The sequence below is a fragment of the Haliotis cracherodii genome, unplaced genomic scaffold, assembly GCF_022045235.1.
Source record: "Haliotis cracherodii isolate W230 unplaced genomic scaffold, xgHalCrac1.p SCAF_3, whole genome shotgun sequence".
Classification (NCBI taxonomy): Eukaryota; Metazoa; Mollusca; class Gastropoda; order Lepetellida; family Haliotidae; genus Haliotis; species Haliotis cracherodii.
In genome coordinates, this window is record NW_027266286.1 from 54534280 (window position 1) to 54556945 (window position 22666).

Consider the following 22666-nt stretch of genomic DNA (forward strand, 5'->3'; position numbering starts at 1 on the left):
ATCATACAAAAATATTTATGATCATCAAGTGAATTACAAATGTGATGGCAAATTTCAATTAATTGATATGTAGTACAATTGTTTGGCATGAATCCCGATTGATATTTGGAAAGTAGCTTATTCTCCAGAAAGTAATTATACATTCTTTTAAAAATGAGTCTTTCAAATAATTTCCCAAGACAAGATAACAGTGAAATATACATGTAGTTGGAAGGGTTGGATTTATCTCCCTTTTTGTACAAAGGCATTATATTAGCAAGTTTCCACTGTGATGGGAATGTGCTATGTTCAAGAGACAAATTAAATAACAAGCGTAAAGGCTTGGCTATGGATAGTGATATATATTTAAGTAATCTGTGATTCAGGTTGTCGGGACCGCTTGCTTTGTTTACCGATAGGGACTTTATGAGATCTGTTATTTCTTGACTTTAAATAACGGTATAATCCAATTCATGTTCACATAGTTTAACAAATGGTGGTAGTGAGGCGCCTTCATCATCAACATTGGAAACTGACGTAAAATAATCGTAAAAAATCAGAAAATGCTTCAGGTACGGTGTTGTTATTAGTGACCAGAGGTGGGATCACGGTGCTGGCTCCAGACTCTTTAATCAAGTGATGTAAAAGTTTCCATTAATTAGAGAAGTTAAGATAAAAGTTTTCCTTGGCAGCTTTCTTCAAAATGTTACTTTATTTCTTTGTTTTCTATATTTAGATGAATCGCGTTAATTGCATGTTCTTCAAGCTTTTTTTCTCAGTCGATCAGTGGCGGTACAGGAGCATATATCCAATGTCGTACAATACAGAACAAGAGTTTGCCACTAACGTGGCTATATCCCCTGCCCCAGAATTTATGACATCTAAACAAACCCTAACCTTTTTTTAACCGAGGTTGAATTTGTCATGGAAATTGTAAAAAAGAGAAGTTTGGAGTTTGGAACCTAAGTCCATCTTGTTGCCATGGAAACGTACAGTACGGGACCTGTGACACAACTGGTGGAACAACAGGGCGAGACATTTCACTTTTATATCTGTGTATATCCTTCTCTTCATTTGAGAAAGGTAAAATGTACTGATCTCTCTATCTCAGTGGTTTAAGATTCTTTACTCATGTGCAAGCTATACACCGCTAATATTCCCACTAAAGAGCAGTGTTGGTTTAAGGCTTAATCAGCTATGACTTCCCCGTTGCTCAACGTTGCCCTACTCCGGGAGAGCGCATGGACTAGTGATCACACAGATTAGGCAATCTGGGCTCACCAGTAATTAGACAATGTGGGTATTAATTGGTTTAGGAAATTAGGCGAAATTAGGCGATCTGGGTATACTCCGATATAACCATAATCTAGGAGCTCCGGTGCGGGGCAAACTGGTCTCGTTATTGTGTGGCATGAGCTGTGACGTAGACCCAAGAGAATAAAGTAGAAAATGAGACCAACGCAAGGCTACAATGATTGGGAAAGTCTAGATTTCCACAGCTCTAGCCTGAAATTAAGAATTGTTTCTGATTGGTAATTCCTTTTGTCGGTCAAAGTTCGCGCAAGGTCGGTCTGACGTGACCCGTAATGGGATGCATGTAGTATCGCCTAAGAGACCCGAAGCAAATATATCTCCATCGAATAACCATTTCGTGTTTGTTTCATTTTTAACCCGCATCAAACATGGGTGTATACTTACTTTTGCCCGGCAGTTTACACAAGTTACAATACTTACCAATCGTTCGATCACTGAGACGATTGGAACATGGTGGTCGCAATTACAAATTGTGTGTGTGTGTGTGTGTGTGTGTGTGTGTGTGTGTGTGTGTGTGTGTGTGTAAATGTGGGTCTGTTGGATATTACATAAAACATTTATCTTGAGCGGGATGGTAGTTCGAGTTGGATAAGCATGTTAACTATGATTTTCTTAATGCCGCGCATGAATGTATTAATGTGAATCCCGAGTACATGTTACATGGGGGCTTTCCGGCAGGAATATCCACACAGAGGAAACTTAAATTGGGATCGGGTGAACATAATGTGGTACCTGGTAGATTGTGTGTCATCAAACCGGACAACTTTTGTCTTTGACTGATTGTGGCGTAAAACACACTTATTCATTTACTTGTATCGGCAATTGAATGTTCATCTTAATTGTTATTGATGAACACCATATATTTTTAAAGAAATAAAACATTGACATAATAACTACAACTTTATGTGAGTACGAGTAGCCCTATTGGAGATGGAGATGAATAAGCGTTATAAAGTTGTAAGCTTCTTCACAACCGTGTAATCATGAATTGACTCTATTGGGTAATCCAAAAAGACATATCGACCTAAAATAGCGTGGGGGTGAGAGTGAGGGGATAGATGATGGATTTAACAACACGTAAGGTCATCTTGAGCGGGACGGTTTTCGTAGATGGATTAGCATATGAACTATGATTCTCCTTAAGTAGAAAATAAAGATCCACGATGTTCGACCAGGTAAAAGTGTGTAATCAAACCGCACAGCATTGGTCTTTGATTGACTGTGGCGTCAAAACAAACTCATTCATGTTCTTGATCTGAATGTTCATCTTAATTAGTCACAGAGCCGTGATCCAGAGAACAGGGTGTCTTTGGATAAAAATGAAGCAATAATTACCAGATTACCAGAAAAAACGGGGTATAACACCCAACCCAATAAGCTTCGCTCAGGAACACCAGAGTGAGTCAGTACAAGATTGAAAACTGACCTGTAAGTAAGTATGACAGGCTAGTCGGGTATTGCTATTTGTATATGTGAAAACAAAGTTATTAAAATGAATAGCAAAACTGATGAAGTCACCAATAAACGTGTATAAGTGTTATATCGTCACTGCAAAAATAATGAGTTTTTGTCCTAAGTATTAACATTCAAGTACGTGATATCTCTATTATTGTCTACGTTCCACCGGTGAGTAAGCGTTAGGCTTACTATCTCGTAGTATAAATGTCCAGTTTGGAATTTGAAACTAATCTGTTTACAGTAACAGGACACTGCTTAAGTGTCATGTACAAATGAGAAAGTGGAATCCCGTCAATTGGGCGGACGAACCTTAAAACTATTAATAAACATTGAAATAAGCAATATCGGAAAAATGTATATGCCTATAATATCTGGCAATATACACCAAGATCACCTTCTACAAAAATAAGTTTTAAAAGCCGGTTGATATTCGTTTGCGTATTTGACGATTATATAACTTTCGAGAGTATAAATCCTTTTCCTATACTCAGACGTTCCCGAGCCTTGCGCTTTCCTAATTATTTTGACTAAAATTATTAACGTTATCATTGTATTAGTTAATTGGAAATTCGTGCCGATCAAGTACGTGCCATATATTAAAGCGACATTGTACGATTCCGAACTTATCACGAGACTGTGTTTATGAATCATTGTCAAAAAGTTGTGACATAGTTGAAACAATACGCGAAATCGCGCATGCACAGAACAGAACATTTGTGCAAGGCATTAAGCAATCCGCATGCGCAGAACGATTGATTTCAGTACTTCCGCTTAAGCGCTTCGAGTATGTGGTCAAACTTGGGCCTGTAATCTAACATGCGAGAACTGGCCAATGAAATCTGAGAAGTAGGAATACCGGTAGACGCTGTTGCTTGATAGACAATGTCAATCAAGAAAGGGAGGAGCTTGATGATATCGCTCTCTCCCAGTAAATTCCTGTCAAATAACGACGTTATTTGGACGGAAAAACGATGGTTTGAAAGCGTCCAAATAACGTCGTTTTCCCGTCCAATGACCATATTCGGAAAAAGACGACGTTTTCGTGTTTGCAGTGTGTGTCGCTTCGTCTTCCATGTCAAATACATTAATGATTAAAAAAAAATATAATTTAATACTACAATGACTTTTACATTATAACTAAAATTATGGAGTCTTGCATGTCGAGCCAACAAACTATTGTACATTTTATTCACTTTGGAATTTTTGTTTACTGTGTTTACGGTGGGGTCCAGACAATTCCCAAAATGGACAATTCCAAATACTACTGCGTAAAATATTAATGCCGATTTGGAGAAAATTACCAAATGGAAGAAAGCAAGTAAAATTGAATCCAGAGAAAACAGAAACTTTTCTATTTCACGTTCTTCCAAAGTGCAAAACCTAATCTTAAAATGAAAGGAATTAATATTTATGACTTTGGGAAATAATATTTCAGTCAGATTCTGATATTGACGATAGAGTTAAAAAGGAAAGCCCTATGATTAATTGCCTAAGAAGTCTTAGATATCTTTCTGGTGTCCACCGCCGTGAACCATACTCACTCACTCAGTTAAATAACTCCTTTCACGTTAGAAGTTATGTTCAAACATATCATGCCCATATTTTGGATAATTGTACAAAGAACAAGAATTAATCCTAGAATGTTTACATTAAGATTCATTTCGGACGCTGAAATAATGCCAATGAGACCTTGAATTTTAACTTTTTTTACGGACTATACGGACTATTTGTGGGGCGATAAGGGGTACAGGCCACGAAAAACTTTATAGAGAAAGCCATTACACCTTTTTACAAGAAGGAAAACATCTTTGCTGTTAGTGATTACATTTATAGAAATCGAACCAATATACAGGCTATATGTTGTAGAATAGAATGCTATGCCAAGTCATTCCTACCTGATACCATTAATAATTGGAATAGTCATCTGATATAGAGGATTATTAAACTTGGACAGTGTTACCTATATACAGTTAAGCCATGATACCAGATTTTGTCACATAATCCAGTCACAATATCGCCCCGGACTCGGTTGTAGTGATTTAAACTTCCATCGGCTTAAAAGACAATATATTAAGAAACGATTTCTATGCTAAAGGTTAAGTGAGTTTATATTCAGTGGTTTATGGGAAACAATATGTCAATTGCTATTTTGAAATCAGTCCATGTACATCCTACGTTCGGGTAGATTTGCACTAATGTAATAACTTAAGAATTAATTCATATTTTAAGACACGTATTAAGTATCAAACAGTTAAATTGGTTTTACTCAGTAATTGAACACCTTTCCATCGACCACACCAAACTGTTGACCAATCGTTTTTGTTCTGTATTAATGTATATATGTATTTTGTATATAGGAAACTTGGTGGGGACTTTTGGGATATAAGAAATGAATACAGACTGCCATATTGGCTGAATGTCTTAACAATCACCGGGTGTGACCATGTAGACAGGATATTATTCGGGTTTCTGATAATTCCTCCATGAGCATACTGGGTATTGGTGCTTGGGGATATTAAATGTAACAGTTTGTTATCAGAGGTGATTGATAGCGAACTTTTAGTACCAGCTAGATATGATATCTATATGACTTCCTTCTGTTTGACAAAGGATTTAGGGTTTATGTGTGGGCAATCCTTTCACACTAATTGAAGAAAGTCACTCAACCAGTTCATGTATTCTACGTCAAATAAGATCAGAACACGAGTATAATTACAACATCCTCAGGATACCAAGAACAACGAAATGTACAAATTAACAAACATGACCAACATTATTATTTCATGTTAATTTAGGTGTCATTCATGTAATTATAGCTTTATAAACATATGTTTAATTTTTAGGTTTGTGTGAAGTCGGCCCTAAATACAAGAAACAGTTGATTCTGAAATTCTTTAATCATGTACTTTTAGGTATATTTTCCCAATGTTGTATTATCCCCAAAAGGCCTCTTATATTCATGTTATAATTTTTCAGTCAATTTTTGAATACGAATCACGCAACATTTATGTTACTTTGATTGTATAAGACCAATGTTGTTGTTACAGACCCAGAGACTGACCAGGTTCATTACATGCCATAAAAGTGCCGGGACATAATGTGGTGGCAATACATTCTCTAATTAACATCTGTCACAAAGGGACGGGCCATTTGGGTTTGTCCTCAGGGAATGTGTTATGCAATTTGTGTATTCCCGAAATAGCATTCAACAAACTATGTTCTTAGTCCGGTGATGTAGGATTGATGCAATCGTACTTCGTATACATAAATGAATTACATTGGTAATTTTTCTTAATCGTCTGCGAAATACGCATAGTTAAATTCCTAAATACTGACTCCGTTCTTAAATAAATCACAACCCTCACTTATAATTGTATCACTGTGTAGATTATTTTATATTTCAATGATGTAAATCACGTACCTGTCACTTTTGATGTAGAATACGTCAGTCACTCGACCAGTTCCACTATTACTTTCCCAAAAGATCAAAGATTAAAAACAGTTATCAAGATTTATTTTCCATATCTTTAGAAATACTTAATCTTTACATTGAAACTGCCATCTTGAGGTATTATTCTGTATTGAATGACATTAGATATATGCTCCTATACCGCCGCTGGTGTCTTAATTTGCGAGAATTAAACATTTGGTTTGAATCCAACCATGCGCGTGCCAAATAATACAGCGTCAAGCTTTCAGAGCGCCAATTAAGTTTTCTAAAGTAGAAATTAAGCAAAATGAATATTTATCAAATTTCCTTTTGCTAGAACATATGCATACTGTTGTGGTTTTAAAAAAAATCTTCGTTCTCTCAGTTGTTTACAATATTAAAACAACAAGTACTATAAAATATAATGCGGAAATATATTATATATTATTTACAGCTATTTACTGCTCACAATACAATGCTAGTAACCAATATTTGTGTCCCAGGGAGTGAATACCAATTAGACCAAGCCGGCTCTACAGACACTGACTCTCTCAAAGACAGCAAGGTACATTATACAGTCTATTGAAAACTGTAATCTCAAACATGTCTAATGCTATTTCAACATTTTATCATATACTTAGCAGTTGAATATTCTGTATATTTGAAATATATCCTCTATTAGTTTACAGTGACGATTCTTGCAGGCTATATAATGCAGGCACGGCCCATTATGTATCATTCAGTCTTTATCTTTCTCACTTTCTTATAAAGGCATAATGATCGATAAACTCTTGTGTTGCAGTGTGGAATGTGAATTTATTGTGACTAAGGCTAAACCCTTTCTCCAGACATTAATTGATCACTCACCAACAACTGACAAGGGATTACTCCTCGTTAAGGCAGTGCTAAGTGATACAGTATACTGCAGGGTAACTAGATTAATTAACTAATTGAGGTTAAATGAGATTGTTTACTTAGAGTGTGATGTAATCCGTTTGATGTCGAATTACAAAGAGTGAATCTTCAAAAAGGGTAAGCATACCCAACACTACGGTAGCACCTGGCATTCACAAATAGTGTTGTTCTAATACATCAAGGTATAATACTGACGCGTTGCTTAAGGGTTATCGGAATAAATTTGTATTTGATTTTCACATATTTTCCTCCTTTGCTCATGAGCATATACATGGATATACATGCAAATGCATTATAAATTTGAAATGCAATTGTACATAAAGTTGTTTTTACTCGGAAGAGTCGTAACCGAGTCCTCGCGACCTTCCCGTCCAGAAGAAACAGAGGTACCAGGGCGCATTAAAGATAAGTTGACCACCATCCAAAAACCCATTCCCTGAGATGAACAAGGTTCTGTGATGGGTCACTACCGAGTATGGAATCCCTTAGGTGTGGTGTGGTGTGGTGTGGTGTGGTGTGGTGTGGTGTGGTGTGGTGTGGTGTGGTGTGGTGTGGTGTGGTGTGGTGTGGTGTGGTGTGGTGTGGTGTGGTGTGGTGTGGTGTGGTGTGGTGTGGTGTGGTGTGGTGTGGTGTGGTGTGGTGTGGTGTGGTGTGGTGTGGTGTGGTGTGGTGTGGTGTGGTGTGGTGTGGTGTAACGTAATATATGTGGGTGGGTTAGTGACTCAATTTGCGGATGTGTGTGTTCGTGGTACTTCTATTTGGGGTGTGATGTGTATTTTGTCTCGTAAGCCAAACTGGTTGGTTGTTTAAATAGTGACACTTTAATAAACTTTTCTTCTTTTTCTTTTTGTTCATTGTCAAGATACCGTGTATAACTTCCTAGACTGCTGACATGTGTTTTCATTTTTTATCCTCAAATACCACGATGTGCCCACTGATACCGTCATTATGTTGATGGCCTGATTGTTAAGAACTATCAGTTGCGATATATGATATATGATTGCTTTGTATAACATCGTCATGCTGTTCACTTTCATTGGGTCTGGATTCTTTGCGCAATATGCAGTGTACACTCACTTCTTTCAGTGGCATTTAGAAGTTGGAGTGATGAAGTAAGACGAGTTCTATGGATGAACAACTTCTTTATTACAATTAGTGCGACGTTTCGGTGTAGATCCTAACACCTTTATCAAGCAATCTATTGCTTGATAAAGGTGTTAGGATCTACACCGAAACGTCGCACTAATTGTAATAAAGAAGTTTCGGTGTAGATCCTAACACCTTTATCAAGCAATCTATTGCTTGATAAAGGTGTTAGGTTGTTTGTGCGTGGTTGGTGCTTCTTTTTTGTGGAGACGGGGAAGGATGTGGATGCGAGTGAGGACGTGGTTGATGGGTGCGGATGAGGGAGTTGGTGTGGATGCGGGAACGGATACAGGTGAGGGTGTGTTTAAGAAATAGGGTGTGTGTGAGAGTGATGTGTGAGAGTGATGTGTGACGGTGAGGGTTCGGATGTGATTGAAGTGATGTCAATGAGGGTTTGGGTGTGTCTGAATGTGCAGGTGTGTTTGCGTGGTTTGCGTAAGCTGCTGTGAGTGAAGACCTGGATGTGGGAATGGATGTGGTTGTGTGTATATAGGATGTTTGTATGGGGGATAATATTATGAATGTTATTTTCATAATTGCTATTAAATGTGGTGTGTACATATATAAAATAGTGTTTTTATGAGTCTTTTAGTGTCTCGTAGGCCATTTTGGCCGGCCGCTGAATTTTTACATTCTTGCCTTGTCATTTTATATGTACAGCGGGTGACACTATAATAAAATATTCTTCTTCTTCTTCTTCTGTAAAACATAAGACATTAATACAACATATATCCCCGTGTTATGGGTTTTCCGACACTGAATAAACATTCATAGTTTTCTTCACATGAACAACTGTGAAACATCTCAAACACTTATAAAAGACAACTTTATCATAAAAAAAAGTCATCATTGGAGTATTAACAATTTCTGTGTGACGCCACACACCCCGTTTTAGTGCAAGTATTCATGATAGAAAACGTATGATGTCTGAAGATCCCATGATTGTGTTATGAATAATAATAAAGGCATGTTTGATGCTGAAGGCTCTGATCGAAAATAGGACAGTCCGCCACGGTTGTCCGGCAACACGATATTTTCTGAGTATTTAAAAAAATAAAATCTTTGATTTTATTTTGAAGAGGATTTTTCCAAGGACTGCCGTTTTAAAAAACGCTATTTTCCGCGTTCCGCCGAGATTTGACATTATAACAATGTATACCCTACAGTTAAACCGACAGCTCAGAACAAACCAAATTCAACACTTTTAAGTAATGATAAAATAGTTTTCATCCTCTGTGCAATCCACTCTGTTGGCTAATCTGCTATGTGCACGAGAGCATGTTACAAATCACATCGCGGCCTCCCCGTACAAACGAATCGAAGCTCAGCACAAATCGATTTAAACACTTTCAATACAGAAGTCACCGCCAATTCAATCACCCCCGACAGCTAATCCTCTCTGTGCATTTGACCATATCGTCTACTTACATACCAAGCACCGTGCCAGGAAAAGTACCAGACGCCTCAATCGCTTACCCGTCAACATCATTGCAAGGAGAGTATGTATTCCCGCTAACAGTGTGGAGTACTAATTAAACATTCCAGTAATGTTACACGCCACTATATCAGTTTTTTTGTAACTTGCTGATACTATTTTGCACATACAAAACAATAATAGAACAATACATAGTAATTATCCTCCTTTACCAACATATACAAAGAAACACAGTGCTCAACTTAAAACACTTCAATTTGCACATATATAATAATTATACACGAATACATAACAATTATCTCCCTTTACCAATATATACAAAGAAAACAAATTTGGATACACCATATATACAAAATTGTATATTTTTGTATATGTCGTATATACAAACTTGTATATTTTTGTATATATCATCATTCCAATCTTGTATATGCTTTGGAAATATCATCATTCCAAAGCATATACAAGCTTGTGCTGTAGTAAGACCATTGTTGATTGAAAATACCGAAAAAGAACATTAGGCATACGGCCTGTTGTGTAGTTCATGTCATGATTAGGAACCGACCATTCGATCTTCTGTGGGAGCTGACATAAGCTCACCACGGAACTTCGGACCACGGGAACCGTAGTGTGAATAGATTTCGCATGACGGATGACGCACACCGTACAAAGACGGATGGCAATACGTCACATAAGCCTTTCGCACATCTTACAATGCGACAATGCGACAATGCGACAAATGGCCAAAATGTCGCCATGTCGCAATGTCGCAATGTTGGCTAATTTTGACAGTTTTTGCTTGTTTTTGCAAGGGCGACAATGTGACAACGCGACAATGTCCCTTGAAGTATTCCATATACAACCGCAACATATCATAACATGTTGGGGGGTAAACGAGCATATTATAAAGAGACAGCTAATATCTGACACATTTCAAAACAGCGAGCGACTGAATAGCACATCTGCCAGACTCGGTTCTATGTCACTGAACCCCAAATTTCAGCCCGGTATAGAAGTATTGGTGTTATCTTTGTATCAAAACATTTAAAGTAAAAGTGAGGCGCGTATGGTTTCAAGGAATTTATACTAATTAACAGGACTATGAACAACTTAATTGCCCGAATTGCAGTATTATTTAAGTACTCGACCTCAGTAATCTATTGCTACAATTGTTGTTGACAGTATTGCCAAGCACAATAAGGTCTTCCGCAAATATAAGTTAATAAATATAAATACATTCCGAATGTAACTTAACACCAAAACGACAATTGTGTTCCATTTCAGTAACCAATTCGTTTATTAAAAAAACAGTAACAAAAAGTGACAAAGCATACACCTTGCCTCACACCCATGAAGCAACAAATATACCAGATACTCTGTGGTAAGTCTTTACATTACTGTACATGGATTGTAACATTTTACCCAGTCTTGTATATCAATAGGGTTTGGTCGTTGCAGTCGTCCAGACACACGCTTTATGATGTCCCAGAAACATTTACAGTCTACCGCTGCTGTATTTTCTAGGTCACTCCTTTTACATTGTGTAAACTAGTCCTTCTTGATTCCACAAAGTTATCTGTATTCTTGCAAACTCGATGCTAAACAATAATCTATTACACTACACCCAAAATGTCCAATAGGGGGCACGGGTGGCTCAGTCGTCTAAGGCGCCGCGATTCTCTGTGCAGAGTTGCGTCCCTTGGGCCCGATTATGTTGCTAGGTTTGTCAGCACCATACCCGTGCTCGTGGGTTTCATCGAATTGATAAACGTCTGAGGCCTGCATCACTTCGGGCTTTCCTCCCACATTAAGCTGACACGCCGTGATATAACTGGAATACTGTTAAAAGCGGCGTTAAACCCAACACACTCACTCACTCACTCACTAAATGCCCAATAAATGTACAGTCACCGAATATGTATGTTCAAATTTGAACACATTTCCAAGAATTTTTCCAAAGCTATTTAGTAATATCTTTCCATCTCAAATTTCGTAAAAAAATTTTGCTAAGTAAATATTACTTTCAACATTGTGAAAAACATCGTTTTCAACATAGTCCCGCGTCACACCGGTTCTACTGTTCATGTACAATGGACCCGCTAAAATCCGGGGTCTTCAGCGACCGATTATTGCATTCTTGCCGTTAAAAGGCGACTAGATGCTTGTCGTAAGAGGCGACTAACGGGATCGGGTGGTCAGACTCGCTCATGATGTCGACCACTGGATTGTCTTGTCCAGACTCGATTATTTACATCTGGATTTATTCATATAGCTGGAATATTGTTGAGTGCGGTGTTAAACAACAAACAAATAAACAAACAAATCCAAATACAATGATAGAACCAGCTGGGTACTCTTCCAGTGTACTCAATAACAAAATACAGCAAAAGCTCTACCCCATTTTGTCTATCTTCGTTGTCACACCAGGTCGATTTCTCCTGCTGCATATATGTAAACACGCATAATGTATCTCTACTGAAACCAAACATACTTTTATCCAACAGAATAGTAATAGCATGTTCTCTGTATCGAACATCAATAACATATCTTACCAGTGAATACTTGATCAAAAGTATGCCTCCCGAACTTGAACCTTTTTGTGGCTGGTAATTTTCTCTTGACTATGTTTCATATAAAACAACAATGTCATGTTATCGGACAGTTTGATGGTTAAATCTTCTATATTCCTTGCAATGTAAGATATGCTTTTGCATAACCTTCGACCTTGTCTGCAGTACCCACTCCTGATCCACAGTTGACGATGTTCCACTTGAGTCACGATCTGCGACCGGAGCCGACAACTGATGCTCATTATCTTCCAGAGAAGAAGCTGGCGCGTCTTCAATAACGAGCTTGCCATTCTTATTATAGCCCCTCTTGTTCTTAGGTCTGAGCAAAGTCAGTTTCTCACGCTGTCGCTTATTACGAATAATTGCAAGAAACCGAGCAAAAACAATAAAAAAAACCCTTGAAAATAGCAATGTCTTTCCAATCAAACTTTGTTTATAAGAATATTTTACATTAAGGGGCAATATGTATGATATTAACCCTTAATGTAAAAAATATAATTTTACATTAGGGTTGCGGGTTGTTACTCTTAATGTAATTGCTTTTACATTAAGAGTTAACACGAAACCCTTAATGTAATTTTTTTTACATAAAGAGTAATTTTTACATTAAGAGTTGTAACACTGCCATTCTAATTATAGCCCCTCTTGTTCTCAGGTCTGAGCAAAGTCAGTTTCTCACGCTGTCGCTTATTACGAATAATTGCAAGAAACCGAGCAAAAACAATACAAAAACCCGTGAAAATAGCAAAAACTTTTACATTAAGGGTTGCGGGTTGCTACGCTAAATGTAATTTTTTTCACATTTCACATTTTTTCACATTACCCAATACATTTCTTTGACCTTTACGAACAGTATAGGTTGCTGGGGACAAATACGGAGCATGGTGCTGACAGACCACTGATTGTAATCTGAACGAATGTGGATTTGGAACTCTGCACGTGTCACCCTGCACGTGTCTGGGACAAGTAGTGACGACCCTGACACGTGCAGGGTGATAAGATGTCGGAGACGTTAGGAATTTAAGCAGCATCCAATTTGGGGACAATTCATACGGTAAGTAAAGACAGATCAGATTCAACTTTGAAAGACAGTTAAGAAGATCTATATCGCGAATTTTATATTAATCCTGGGACCCATTGGGTAGTTAGCGGAAGGGGTGCGTGGAAGGAGGTTGTTAGTTGGTTGGCTTGTTGTTTAACCCCGCACTCAGCAATATTCCAGCTATATGACAGCGGTCTGTATAATAATCGAGTCCAGACAATCCAGTGAATAATATCATAAGCATCGATCCAGGCAATTGGGATCGATGACATGCATCGACCAAGTCAAGCGAGCCTGACCTCCCGATCCCGTTAGTCGCCTCTTACGACAAGCATAGTCCCTTTTTACGGCAAGCATTGGTTGCTGAAGACCTATTCAACCCCGGATCTTTACGGGTCCGACGAATTTGGGATTCGAACCCACGATCTATGTTTCTGGCACCTCTAAGGTACGCAACCCTTTAGAATAGTGAAACTCTCCTTCCCTAGCACGTTTAAGGAACAGTTACATGTATGTGGGAGTCTTGAATGTTCAAAATGTTTCCCCCCATGAACATTCCCAAATTCCATCTTGAACCGGGCGCATGGGTGGGACAGTCGTCTAAGGCGCCGCGATTTGCTGTGCAGAGTTGCGTCCCTTGGGCACGCCAGAAACCTATAGTTTGAATCCCGATTCGCCCTGATTATGTTTCTAGGTTTGTCAGCACCATACCCGTGCTCGTGGATTTCACCGAAGTGCTAAACGTCTGAGACCTGCATCACTTCGAGCTTTCCTCCCACATTAAGCTGACACGCCGTGATATAACTGGAATACTGTTAAAAGCGGCGTTTAACCCAACTCACTCATACTCCATCATGAACCCTGACTCACCAAATGCCTTTTGTTTGTAACTCTTTCAAATAATTGATAAATATTTTGGCTTTTAATACATTAATGCCCATACCATAATGCGTCCCGTCAAAACTTCTCACTCCGATGGTCATATTATAGGTGGGCATAATAGGGATCCCATGCGGCTTCAACAGCTTCGACATTCTTTCGTTAAAAGCTATTACTTGTGGCTCGTTTTGAGTATTGGATCTTTTCATACTGCCAGGTGCATGAAGATGCACCCACATCAGTTTTGGCCACGGGTGTTTCGTCATAAAATCAAGAACCGGTTTCAGGTAATGATTGTATATTGAATTCGAGTCGAGTCCAACGTGCAATCCTATCCCAACAACAAAATAAGATCCCTTTGTTCGAGGGGCGTCAAAGAAAGCTTGTTGGAACTGCTTTGAAAATTGAAAATTGTCGTATGCCGTAAACAGGAGTCGAACCCGACCCCCACACAATTGCGTCACATTCCGAGGAAGTTTTGGTCTGCATAGTTTCCCCTCATACATGTTCATGCCAGAACAGCGTTTCTTGATATCTGAAACAGCGCCAACAATAACTTAGACATATAAGAACAGTTTATCAGATCGCTCACAGTGCAGAAGCTTACTGAATCAGAAAAGCCTAAATTGTTCTTTGATTACCCCCAAACCCCACCACTCCCCGAGTAAAAGTATATTGCTTACAGAGTGAGTGAGTTCAACGGCGGCGTCTTGTCCCGTATTTTGAGGTTGTAAACCAAACGTAAGACAAGCCAGTGTTGTTATTAGACGGATAGGCACCCGACTGGTAGGATCTGCTTAAATGAACCTCTATGCACTTAGATATTCATATGGTGTTATTCTAAACACGTGTTCTTACTAATTGTGTTACTGGTGTTAAGCGGCTGGTCGGTGCGTACGCGTGTGTGTTAAGCCATATAATAACGTACTGCTTCATTCACAAGGTCGTTCCGTGTCTGTTTTACGTAGGGCCATTAGTGAAACGACGACTTGAAAGAATGAGGTCATATTCCTTACCAACATTTGTTTCTTTTTCACAATTTACACCATGCGTAGAACCCACAAACACGGGGTAGAACCCAAGGAGCGCATGGGTGATTCTGACACTTAAGGGAAGTAACTCTGAACAGCAAGTTGCGATGTCTTATACCAGTAGGCCGTCTGTGCATCCGACATCTGACAGAGTGGGGCGTCTGGATACCTTAGCCTTGAAGAACACCAGTCGGAATACTATCCTATTTAATATCTTAACATCAGAGATGGTGTACCTAACTTATTCGGAAGGGTTTCAGGGTATGACAGTGCAGTACAAAACATAGCACAGCGCGTATTGCAACAAGATACTTTCTAGTGATGTCAAACGGTGTACCTGCATCTTCAGTGGATCTCAGACCGCCGTCCTCGAAGTTGTGTCTGATGGCCATCAGCAAGCCTGTGTACATATGCCTGATCAGTGAATCCCCTATAAAATAGAGATGGGCCCCATCCAACAGCCTGCAGATCTCCTTCTCAGACGTCTCTTGTGGGGAGCATCTGGGGTCACCTGTCCTCCACGTGGAGTACTCGGCATGAATGGACTGACGAAGGTCCCAGCAGTTAGGGCAGCGACACAGGTCCTCAGTGACATTCTTACATCTAAAGTTGAAACAACAAGGGGTCGTGCCCGTAGGGCTACACATGGCGCGAATGAAAGGACTGACCTGCGAATATCCCTGGTTGCCACACTGACCATCTGGTCTCTGTAGGCTTGCTGGGACGCCATGCATCTGGAGAGCAAAGGCATAGAAGTCTTCTGACTTCCGTTTCTCTGCCAGAGACAGAGGTCGGGTAATCCACTGCCCCTGTGTCATCTGATCTAATACACTCGGGCACATGTTTTTGACTACTGCTGCAGGGGCCGGAGGTGGTAGAATCGTTGAAGATGGAGCATAGTATACACAGACAATAAATATTAGAATGACTGGAATAAAAAGAACAACTCGCTTTGATAAATGTGTAGATTGGTAGACCATACTCAGAGGCTATTGATGTAGGATGCCACGGCTGCAGGCAGTGCTTGCAGGTACTGAAGACTTCACTTAACACGTCCCCCTGTACATCATTTGTGCGTGTGTGTATGTTCTTGTATGTCAAGGCAGTGCTTTTAGGGTTCAGGGATTTCACTGAGCACGTCTTTCTGATTTGTATGTGTCTCTGTGGAAAAGCAGTGTTTGTGGGTTACTGCAGATTTCACTTGGCGCGTCTTCTTGTACGTCTTCCGTATGCGTATATATCTGTATGGAAAGGCAGTGATTGTAGGTTACTGGTAATTTCACTTGGCGCGTCTTCTTGTACGTCTTCCGTATGCGTATATATCTGTATGGAAAGGCAGTGATTGAAGGTTACTAGAGGTTCCACTCAGCACGTCTTCTGGAATGTCTGGCGATGACACATAACACGTCCCACCGTATGTTTCCTGTAGGTGTATGTTTTTCGTGACTTCGCGCGCACCTGTCTGAATATGCATGCCACGCCTTGTACCTGTGTGGAAATAAAACGTTGAGAATATCAAAACGAGAGATATAAACATATCAAAATACAGCCTGGGGTCATATACACTTTTCTCAAACATGGATTACCTAATGGTCCCAGCATTTGATTTCTGAAAATATATTTTTGTTTCGGAATATAACTGAATCAAACGTTTCTGCGTCAGGGGTTACCTACAAATGTCTGAAAACATTATGGACATCATTTGTGGATAAATTCTTTAAGTCTTTGTCACGTTTCAGAGCAACGTTTTTCCCCTTAACACACACACACACACACACACACACACACACACACACACACACACACACACACACACACACACAGCTGAGCTGTCTGGGCCAGACAATCAAGTGATTAATATCATGAGCATCGATCCGCGCAATTGGGATCGATGACATGCATCAACCAAGTCAGCGAGCCTGACCTCCCGATCCCGTTAGTCGCCTCTTACTACAAGCACAGTCACCTTTTATAGCAAGCATGAGTTGCTGAAGACCTATTCTACCCCGGATCTTTACGGTTCTTCGGGATTCGAACCCACGATCGTCTGTGTGTGTGTGTGTGTGTGTGTGTGTGTGTGTGTGTGTGTGTGTGTGTGTGTGTACATATATATGTTATATATGTGTACATGATCTACCACAATTGGACATCTTGATCGCCTTTATCTTGATTGCACACACACACATGTTATGTTATGTTATGTTATGTTATGTTATGTTATGTTATGTTATGTTATGTTATGTTATGTTATGTTATGTTATGTTATGTTATGTTATGTTATGTTATGTTTGGCAAGACTAGCAGTAAAGGCAATCAAGATGTCCAATTGTGGTTGTTGATGTGATAAAAGCACAGTGGAGTCAACCCTTAACAGAGATCCAGGTATCTACCTACACAGCGTGAGCTCCATTCATTCACACCATCAACCACAAATGGATATCTTAATTGCCGTGAAACTATGCAAATCGACACTTCAAACTCTTGTTATTGAGGATTTGCATGCTAGCCTGTCACACAGGCATGTGATTACCATGAAACATGAGGTAGATTCCAGACCAGTAGCAAACAGCATGGTCACTGACACTGACAGTGACGTAGTGACTTTCTTATTTATAAGTTTAATACGAAAGTGCAGATATATGAAACGTAACAAAAATTAAATATACACAACGAGATGCTGAGCATAATTTGATATGATTGTGGTGAATCTAAATGTGGTTTGCGCATTCATTATGCGAGACAGCCTCTGTGGTCTAGTGGATAGAGGATCTGCCCGGAGAGCGATAGAACGGTGGTTCGATTCCCGGCCGCTTCATACCACGAAACGTTAAATGATAGTATCTGGTGCTGCCCTGCCCTGTGCTCGGCATTAATGTGAACAAGCCAACGAACTCGCCGGCTCGGAGTCAGTATACTGTGTCATGTTAAACTGGTGTCTCGAAGGTGCATTTTATCCATATGTCGCATTGTCGCGCATTTTAACGCCTTTCTTACACATTGTTGATCGGGCGACAATTTGACATATTTTAACTTTGAAAAATGTAGCATTGTCGCCATTTGGGAAAATATAATTTTGTATTCAAAGCACCACAATGCGACAAATGGCTAAAATGTCGCGTTGTCGCATTGTCTCATTTTGGTTAACTTTGACACTTTTTGCTCGTGAGGGCAACAATGTGACAACGCGAAATGTCCCTTCTTGGACTCCCGTCACCGTGGTTCATGAGACACTGCAAACACGAAAACGTCGTTTTTTCCGAATATGGTCATTGGACGGGAAAACAACGTTATTTGGACGCTTTCAAACCATCGTTTTTCCATTTTCGCCATTTTGGGAAAAATCATAATGTCTTTATTGTAAATGGACGATTCGGTGATGATAAAGATGTTGGTAAATTCACATGCAAGGAGTCAAGCGTTGTTGACTATTGTATTGTATCACCTGAAACATTCTCCATAATGTCTGACTTCGAAGTATTAGATTTTGATTGTATTATGTCAGATATACATTGTGGAATTGTGTCCTGTTATAATTGCAATATCGTTGTCACACCTAGTGACTCCACAAAACCTACTGAGACCACTAAAAAACAAAAGTAAAGAAATGGCTGGACGAAAAGAAACAAAACTTCATAGATAATATCGATATCAAAGGTATAGATAATCTACACCAAAGTTTGAACGTAAACTCTCAACACTATTCAGATAGTGACATAAACGATATTGTAGATAGTATTGCACAAAATCTTATAAAGGCAGCAGAAGTCACCTTTGGCACAACTCGTGTAAATCATAATGTTAACTTTAGAAATAAATCTTGGTGTAATAAAGACTGTAAAATGGACCGGAAAGAGTATCACAGAAGTAAACGTTTACACAGGAAGAAGAAAACTGCGGATAGTAAAAACAATCTTAGATGTGCAAGTAAAAGATATAACAAAACCCTCAAATCGTCATATAAACGGTTCAAGGTTCAATGTAAAATCAAACTTCGTGAAACAAAAACTAATGATCATAAAACTTTTTGGTCACTATTAAAATCATTTGATAAGAGAAACGAGCGCAACAATGACATTCAACTAGACTGTTTGTTCAAGCATTTTAAGACTCTAAATGAAAACCAACACAATGAATTTGAGCTCAACATTGATTCCAACTTTGTACACGAGCGACTAGATAACCCAATAACCGAAGCTGAAGTTACAAAGGCAATTAATAATTTAAGAAATATTAAATCGAGCGGAATTGATTGTATCTTCAATGAGTATATAAAAGCATCTGCGTGCAAAATGTTACAATTATACACCAAGCTGTTCAATGTAATTCTCGACACGGGTCTTGTAGCAGAAAGCTGGCTTGTTGGTATTATAAAACCCCTGTTCAAAAACAAAGGCGACCCAAGCGAACCTTCAAATTATAGGGGTATTAGTCTTGTAAGCTGTCTTGGCAAGCTTTTCACCTCAATTATTTCGTGTCGCTTACAAACGTTCTCTGATTCAATTAATCTGCTTAATGACAACCAGTCAGGCTTCAGAAACAATCATTCAGCAATGGATAACATATTTATTTTAAAATCGATAATAGACATATATAATAGCTCAAAACATAAAAACTGTTCTGTGCATTTGTAGACTTCAGTAAGGCGCTTGATACTATAGACAGATGCAGTTTGTGGCTTAAAATGTTAAAATCTAATCTTGGAGGAAAATGTTTTCGTGTAATTCATAATATGTATAAAGGAATTAAGTCGTGTGTTTCTCTTGATGGAAAAATTTCATCGTTTTTCCCAAGCATGATAGGAGTCAGACAAGGTGAAAATTTATCCCCATTCTTATTTTCTATTTACCTAAATGACTTAGAAGCATTTCTAGCAGAAAATAAATTCCAAGGACTGCAGCTAGTAAGTAACGAGTTCAGCAATCAGTTAAATACTTACGTTAAACTACTAATCTTACTATATGCTGATGACACAGTATTATTAGCTGAATCACCAGATGACTTACAAAAAGCTCTGAATATTTTTGAAAAATACTGCCATCAATGGAAATTGGAGGTTAACATCAGCAAAACTAAAATTCTCATATTTGAGAAACGCTCCCGCTCTAAAAATCGAAACTTTATATTTCGTAACACACCCTTGGAAATTGTTAAAGAGTTTTCATATTTAGGAATCTTATTTACAAGCACTGGTCGTTTCCACAAAGCTATAAAAAAGTTAAGTGAGCAAGCTTCAAAAGCAATGTACAGCATATTTAGAAGAATAAGAACACTAGACATTCCTTTAGATTGCCAACTTAAACTGTTCAACAATTTGGTTCAACCGATACTTTCATATTCTTCAGAAGTATGGGGGTATGAAAATGTAAGGACAATTGAAAGAATTCACCTAAAGTTCTGTAAATCTATCCTCAGATTAAAACAGTCAACACCCGATTTTCTAGTATATGGTGAATTAGGTAGACATCCATTAACGATTCAGAAAAAAATAAGAATGATATCTTTTTGGAGCAAACTAATTGTATCGCCTAATAAACTATCTAGCCGCATCTATCTGCTAATTCATAAAATCCCAATGACTAGCAATACTGCATTTCCATGGCTCACCTCAGTTAAAAATATTTGATATGAAACTGGTTTGAATTTTGTCTTTGATACTAACTCTTTTCCAAATCTCTCTTGGCTTAAAACAAACGTTAAACAAACCCTAATAGACTACTTCTATCAAAGCTGGAATGTCAAGGCTTGTTCTTCATCTAAAGGCAAATATCATACAATGCTAAAAGACAAACCACAGTTTGATGAGTATCTATTATCTCTCCCATTGAAACAAGCAATCTGGATTCTTAAACCGAGAACATCAAATCATAGACTACCAATTGAGAAAGGCAGATGGTTTAACACACAGCGTACTGAGAGAACTTGCACTTTATGTAACGACCAAAAAGGAGATGAATTTCACTTTCTATTAGTATGTCCAAGACTAAATGACCTTCGAAAACAATACCTTCCGGCATACTATACTAAATATCCCTCCACTCTAAAACACAATCAATTAATGAAATGTTCATACAAACCCGTTCTGTAAAAAAGGTTTAACATTATTTACATAATTAAATATCATAGGATCGTCGATCTATGGCTGGAAAATTGCCCTTGCGACGTTAAAATTTGTGAATTTCACTCTACAATATAATATATGTGTATATTTTATGTGTTCACGTGTGTAGTTATGCAGATCATACATGTATTATAGAAATGCATTATGCGTGATTGGGTGCATGTATGTATTCATGTATGTATATATAAGTAGATATTATTGTTGGTGTGGTTGTGTATATATTCAACCTCATGTATGCTCTGTTATCACTCTGCGTGATTTTCTTACTAGCAATAAACTTCTGTTCTGTTCTGTTCTGTTCTATTACCATGAAACATGAGGTAGATTCCAGACCAGTAGCAAACAGCATGGTCACTGACACAGTGACGTAGTGACTTTCTTATTTATAAGTTTAATAAGAAAGTGCAGATATATGAAACGTAACAAAAATTAAATATACACAACGAGATGCTGAGCATAATTTGATATGATTGTGGTGAATCTAAATGTGGTTTGCGCATTCATAATGCGAGACAGCCTCTGTGGTCTAGTGGATAGAGGATCTGCCCGGAGAGCGATAGAACGGTGGTTCGATTCCCGGCCGCTTCATACCACGAAACGTTAAATGATAGTATCTGGTGCTGCCCTGCCCTGTGCTCGGCATTAATGTGAACAAGCCAACGAACTCGCCGGCTCGGAGTCAGTATACTGTGTCATGTTAAACTGGTGTCTCGAAGGTGCATTTTATCCATATGTCGCATTGTCGCGCATTTTAACGCCTTTCTTACACATTGTTGATCGGGCGACAATGCGACATATTTTAACTTTGAAAAATGTAGCATTGTCGCCATTTGGGAAAATATAATTTTGTATTCAAAGCACCACAATGCGACAAATGGCTAAAATGTCGCGTTGTCGCATTGTCTCATTTTGGTTAACTTTGACACTTTTTGCTCGTGAGGGCAACAATGTGACAACGCGAAATGTCCCTTCTTGGACTCCCGTCACCGTGGTTCATGAGACACTGCAAACACGAAAACGTCGTTTTTTCCGAATATGGTCATTGGACGGGAAAACGACGTTATTTGGACGCTTTCAAACCATCGTTTTTCCGTCCAAATAACGTCGTTATTTGACAGGAATTTACTGGCGGAGAACAATATCATCAAGCTCCTCCCTTTCTTGATTGACATTGTCTATCAAGCAACAGCGTCTACCGGTATTCCTACTTCTCAGATTTCATTGGCCAGTTCTCGCATGTTAGATTACAGGCCCGAGTTTGACCATATACTCGAAGCGCTTAAGCGGAAGTACTGAAATCAATCGTTCTGCGCATGCGCATTGCTTAATGCCTTGCACAAATGTTCTATTCT

The 22666-nt window shown here is 38.7% G+C and overlaps 1 protein-coding gene across 1 annotated transcript; it reads right to left on the reverse strand.

The window, feature by feature from the left end:
- Positions 1–14152: 14152 nt before the first annotated feature.
- Positions 14153–16176, reverse strand: LOC139476106 (uncharacterized). The gene is made up of 2 exons (XM_071259364.1): positions 15534–16176; positions 14153–14700 (listed from the first exon to the last, which is right to left on the reverse strand). The coding sequence occupies exons 1-2, from the start codon at positions 16174–16176 to the stop codon at positions 14153–14155; spliced, it is 1191 nt and encodes a 396-aa protein (XP_071115465.1).
- Between the last annotated feature and the right edge of the window lie 6490 nt (positions 16177–22666).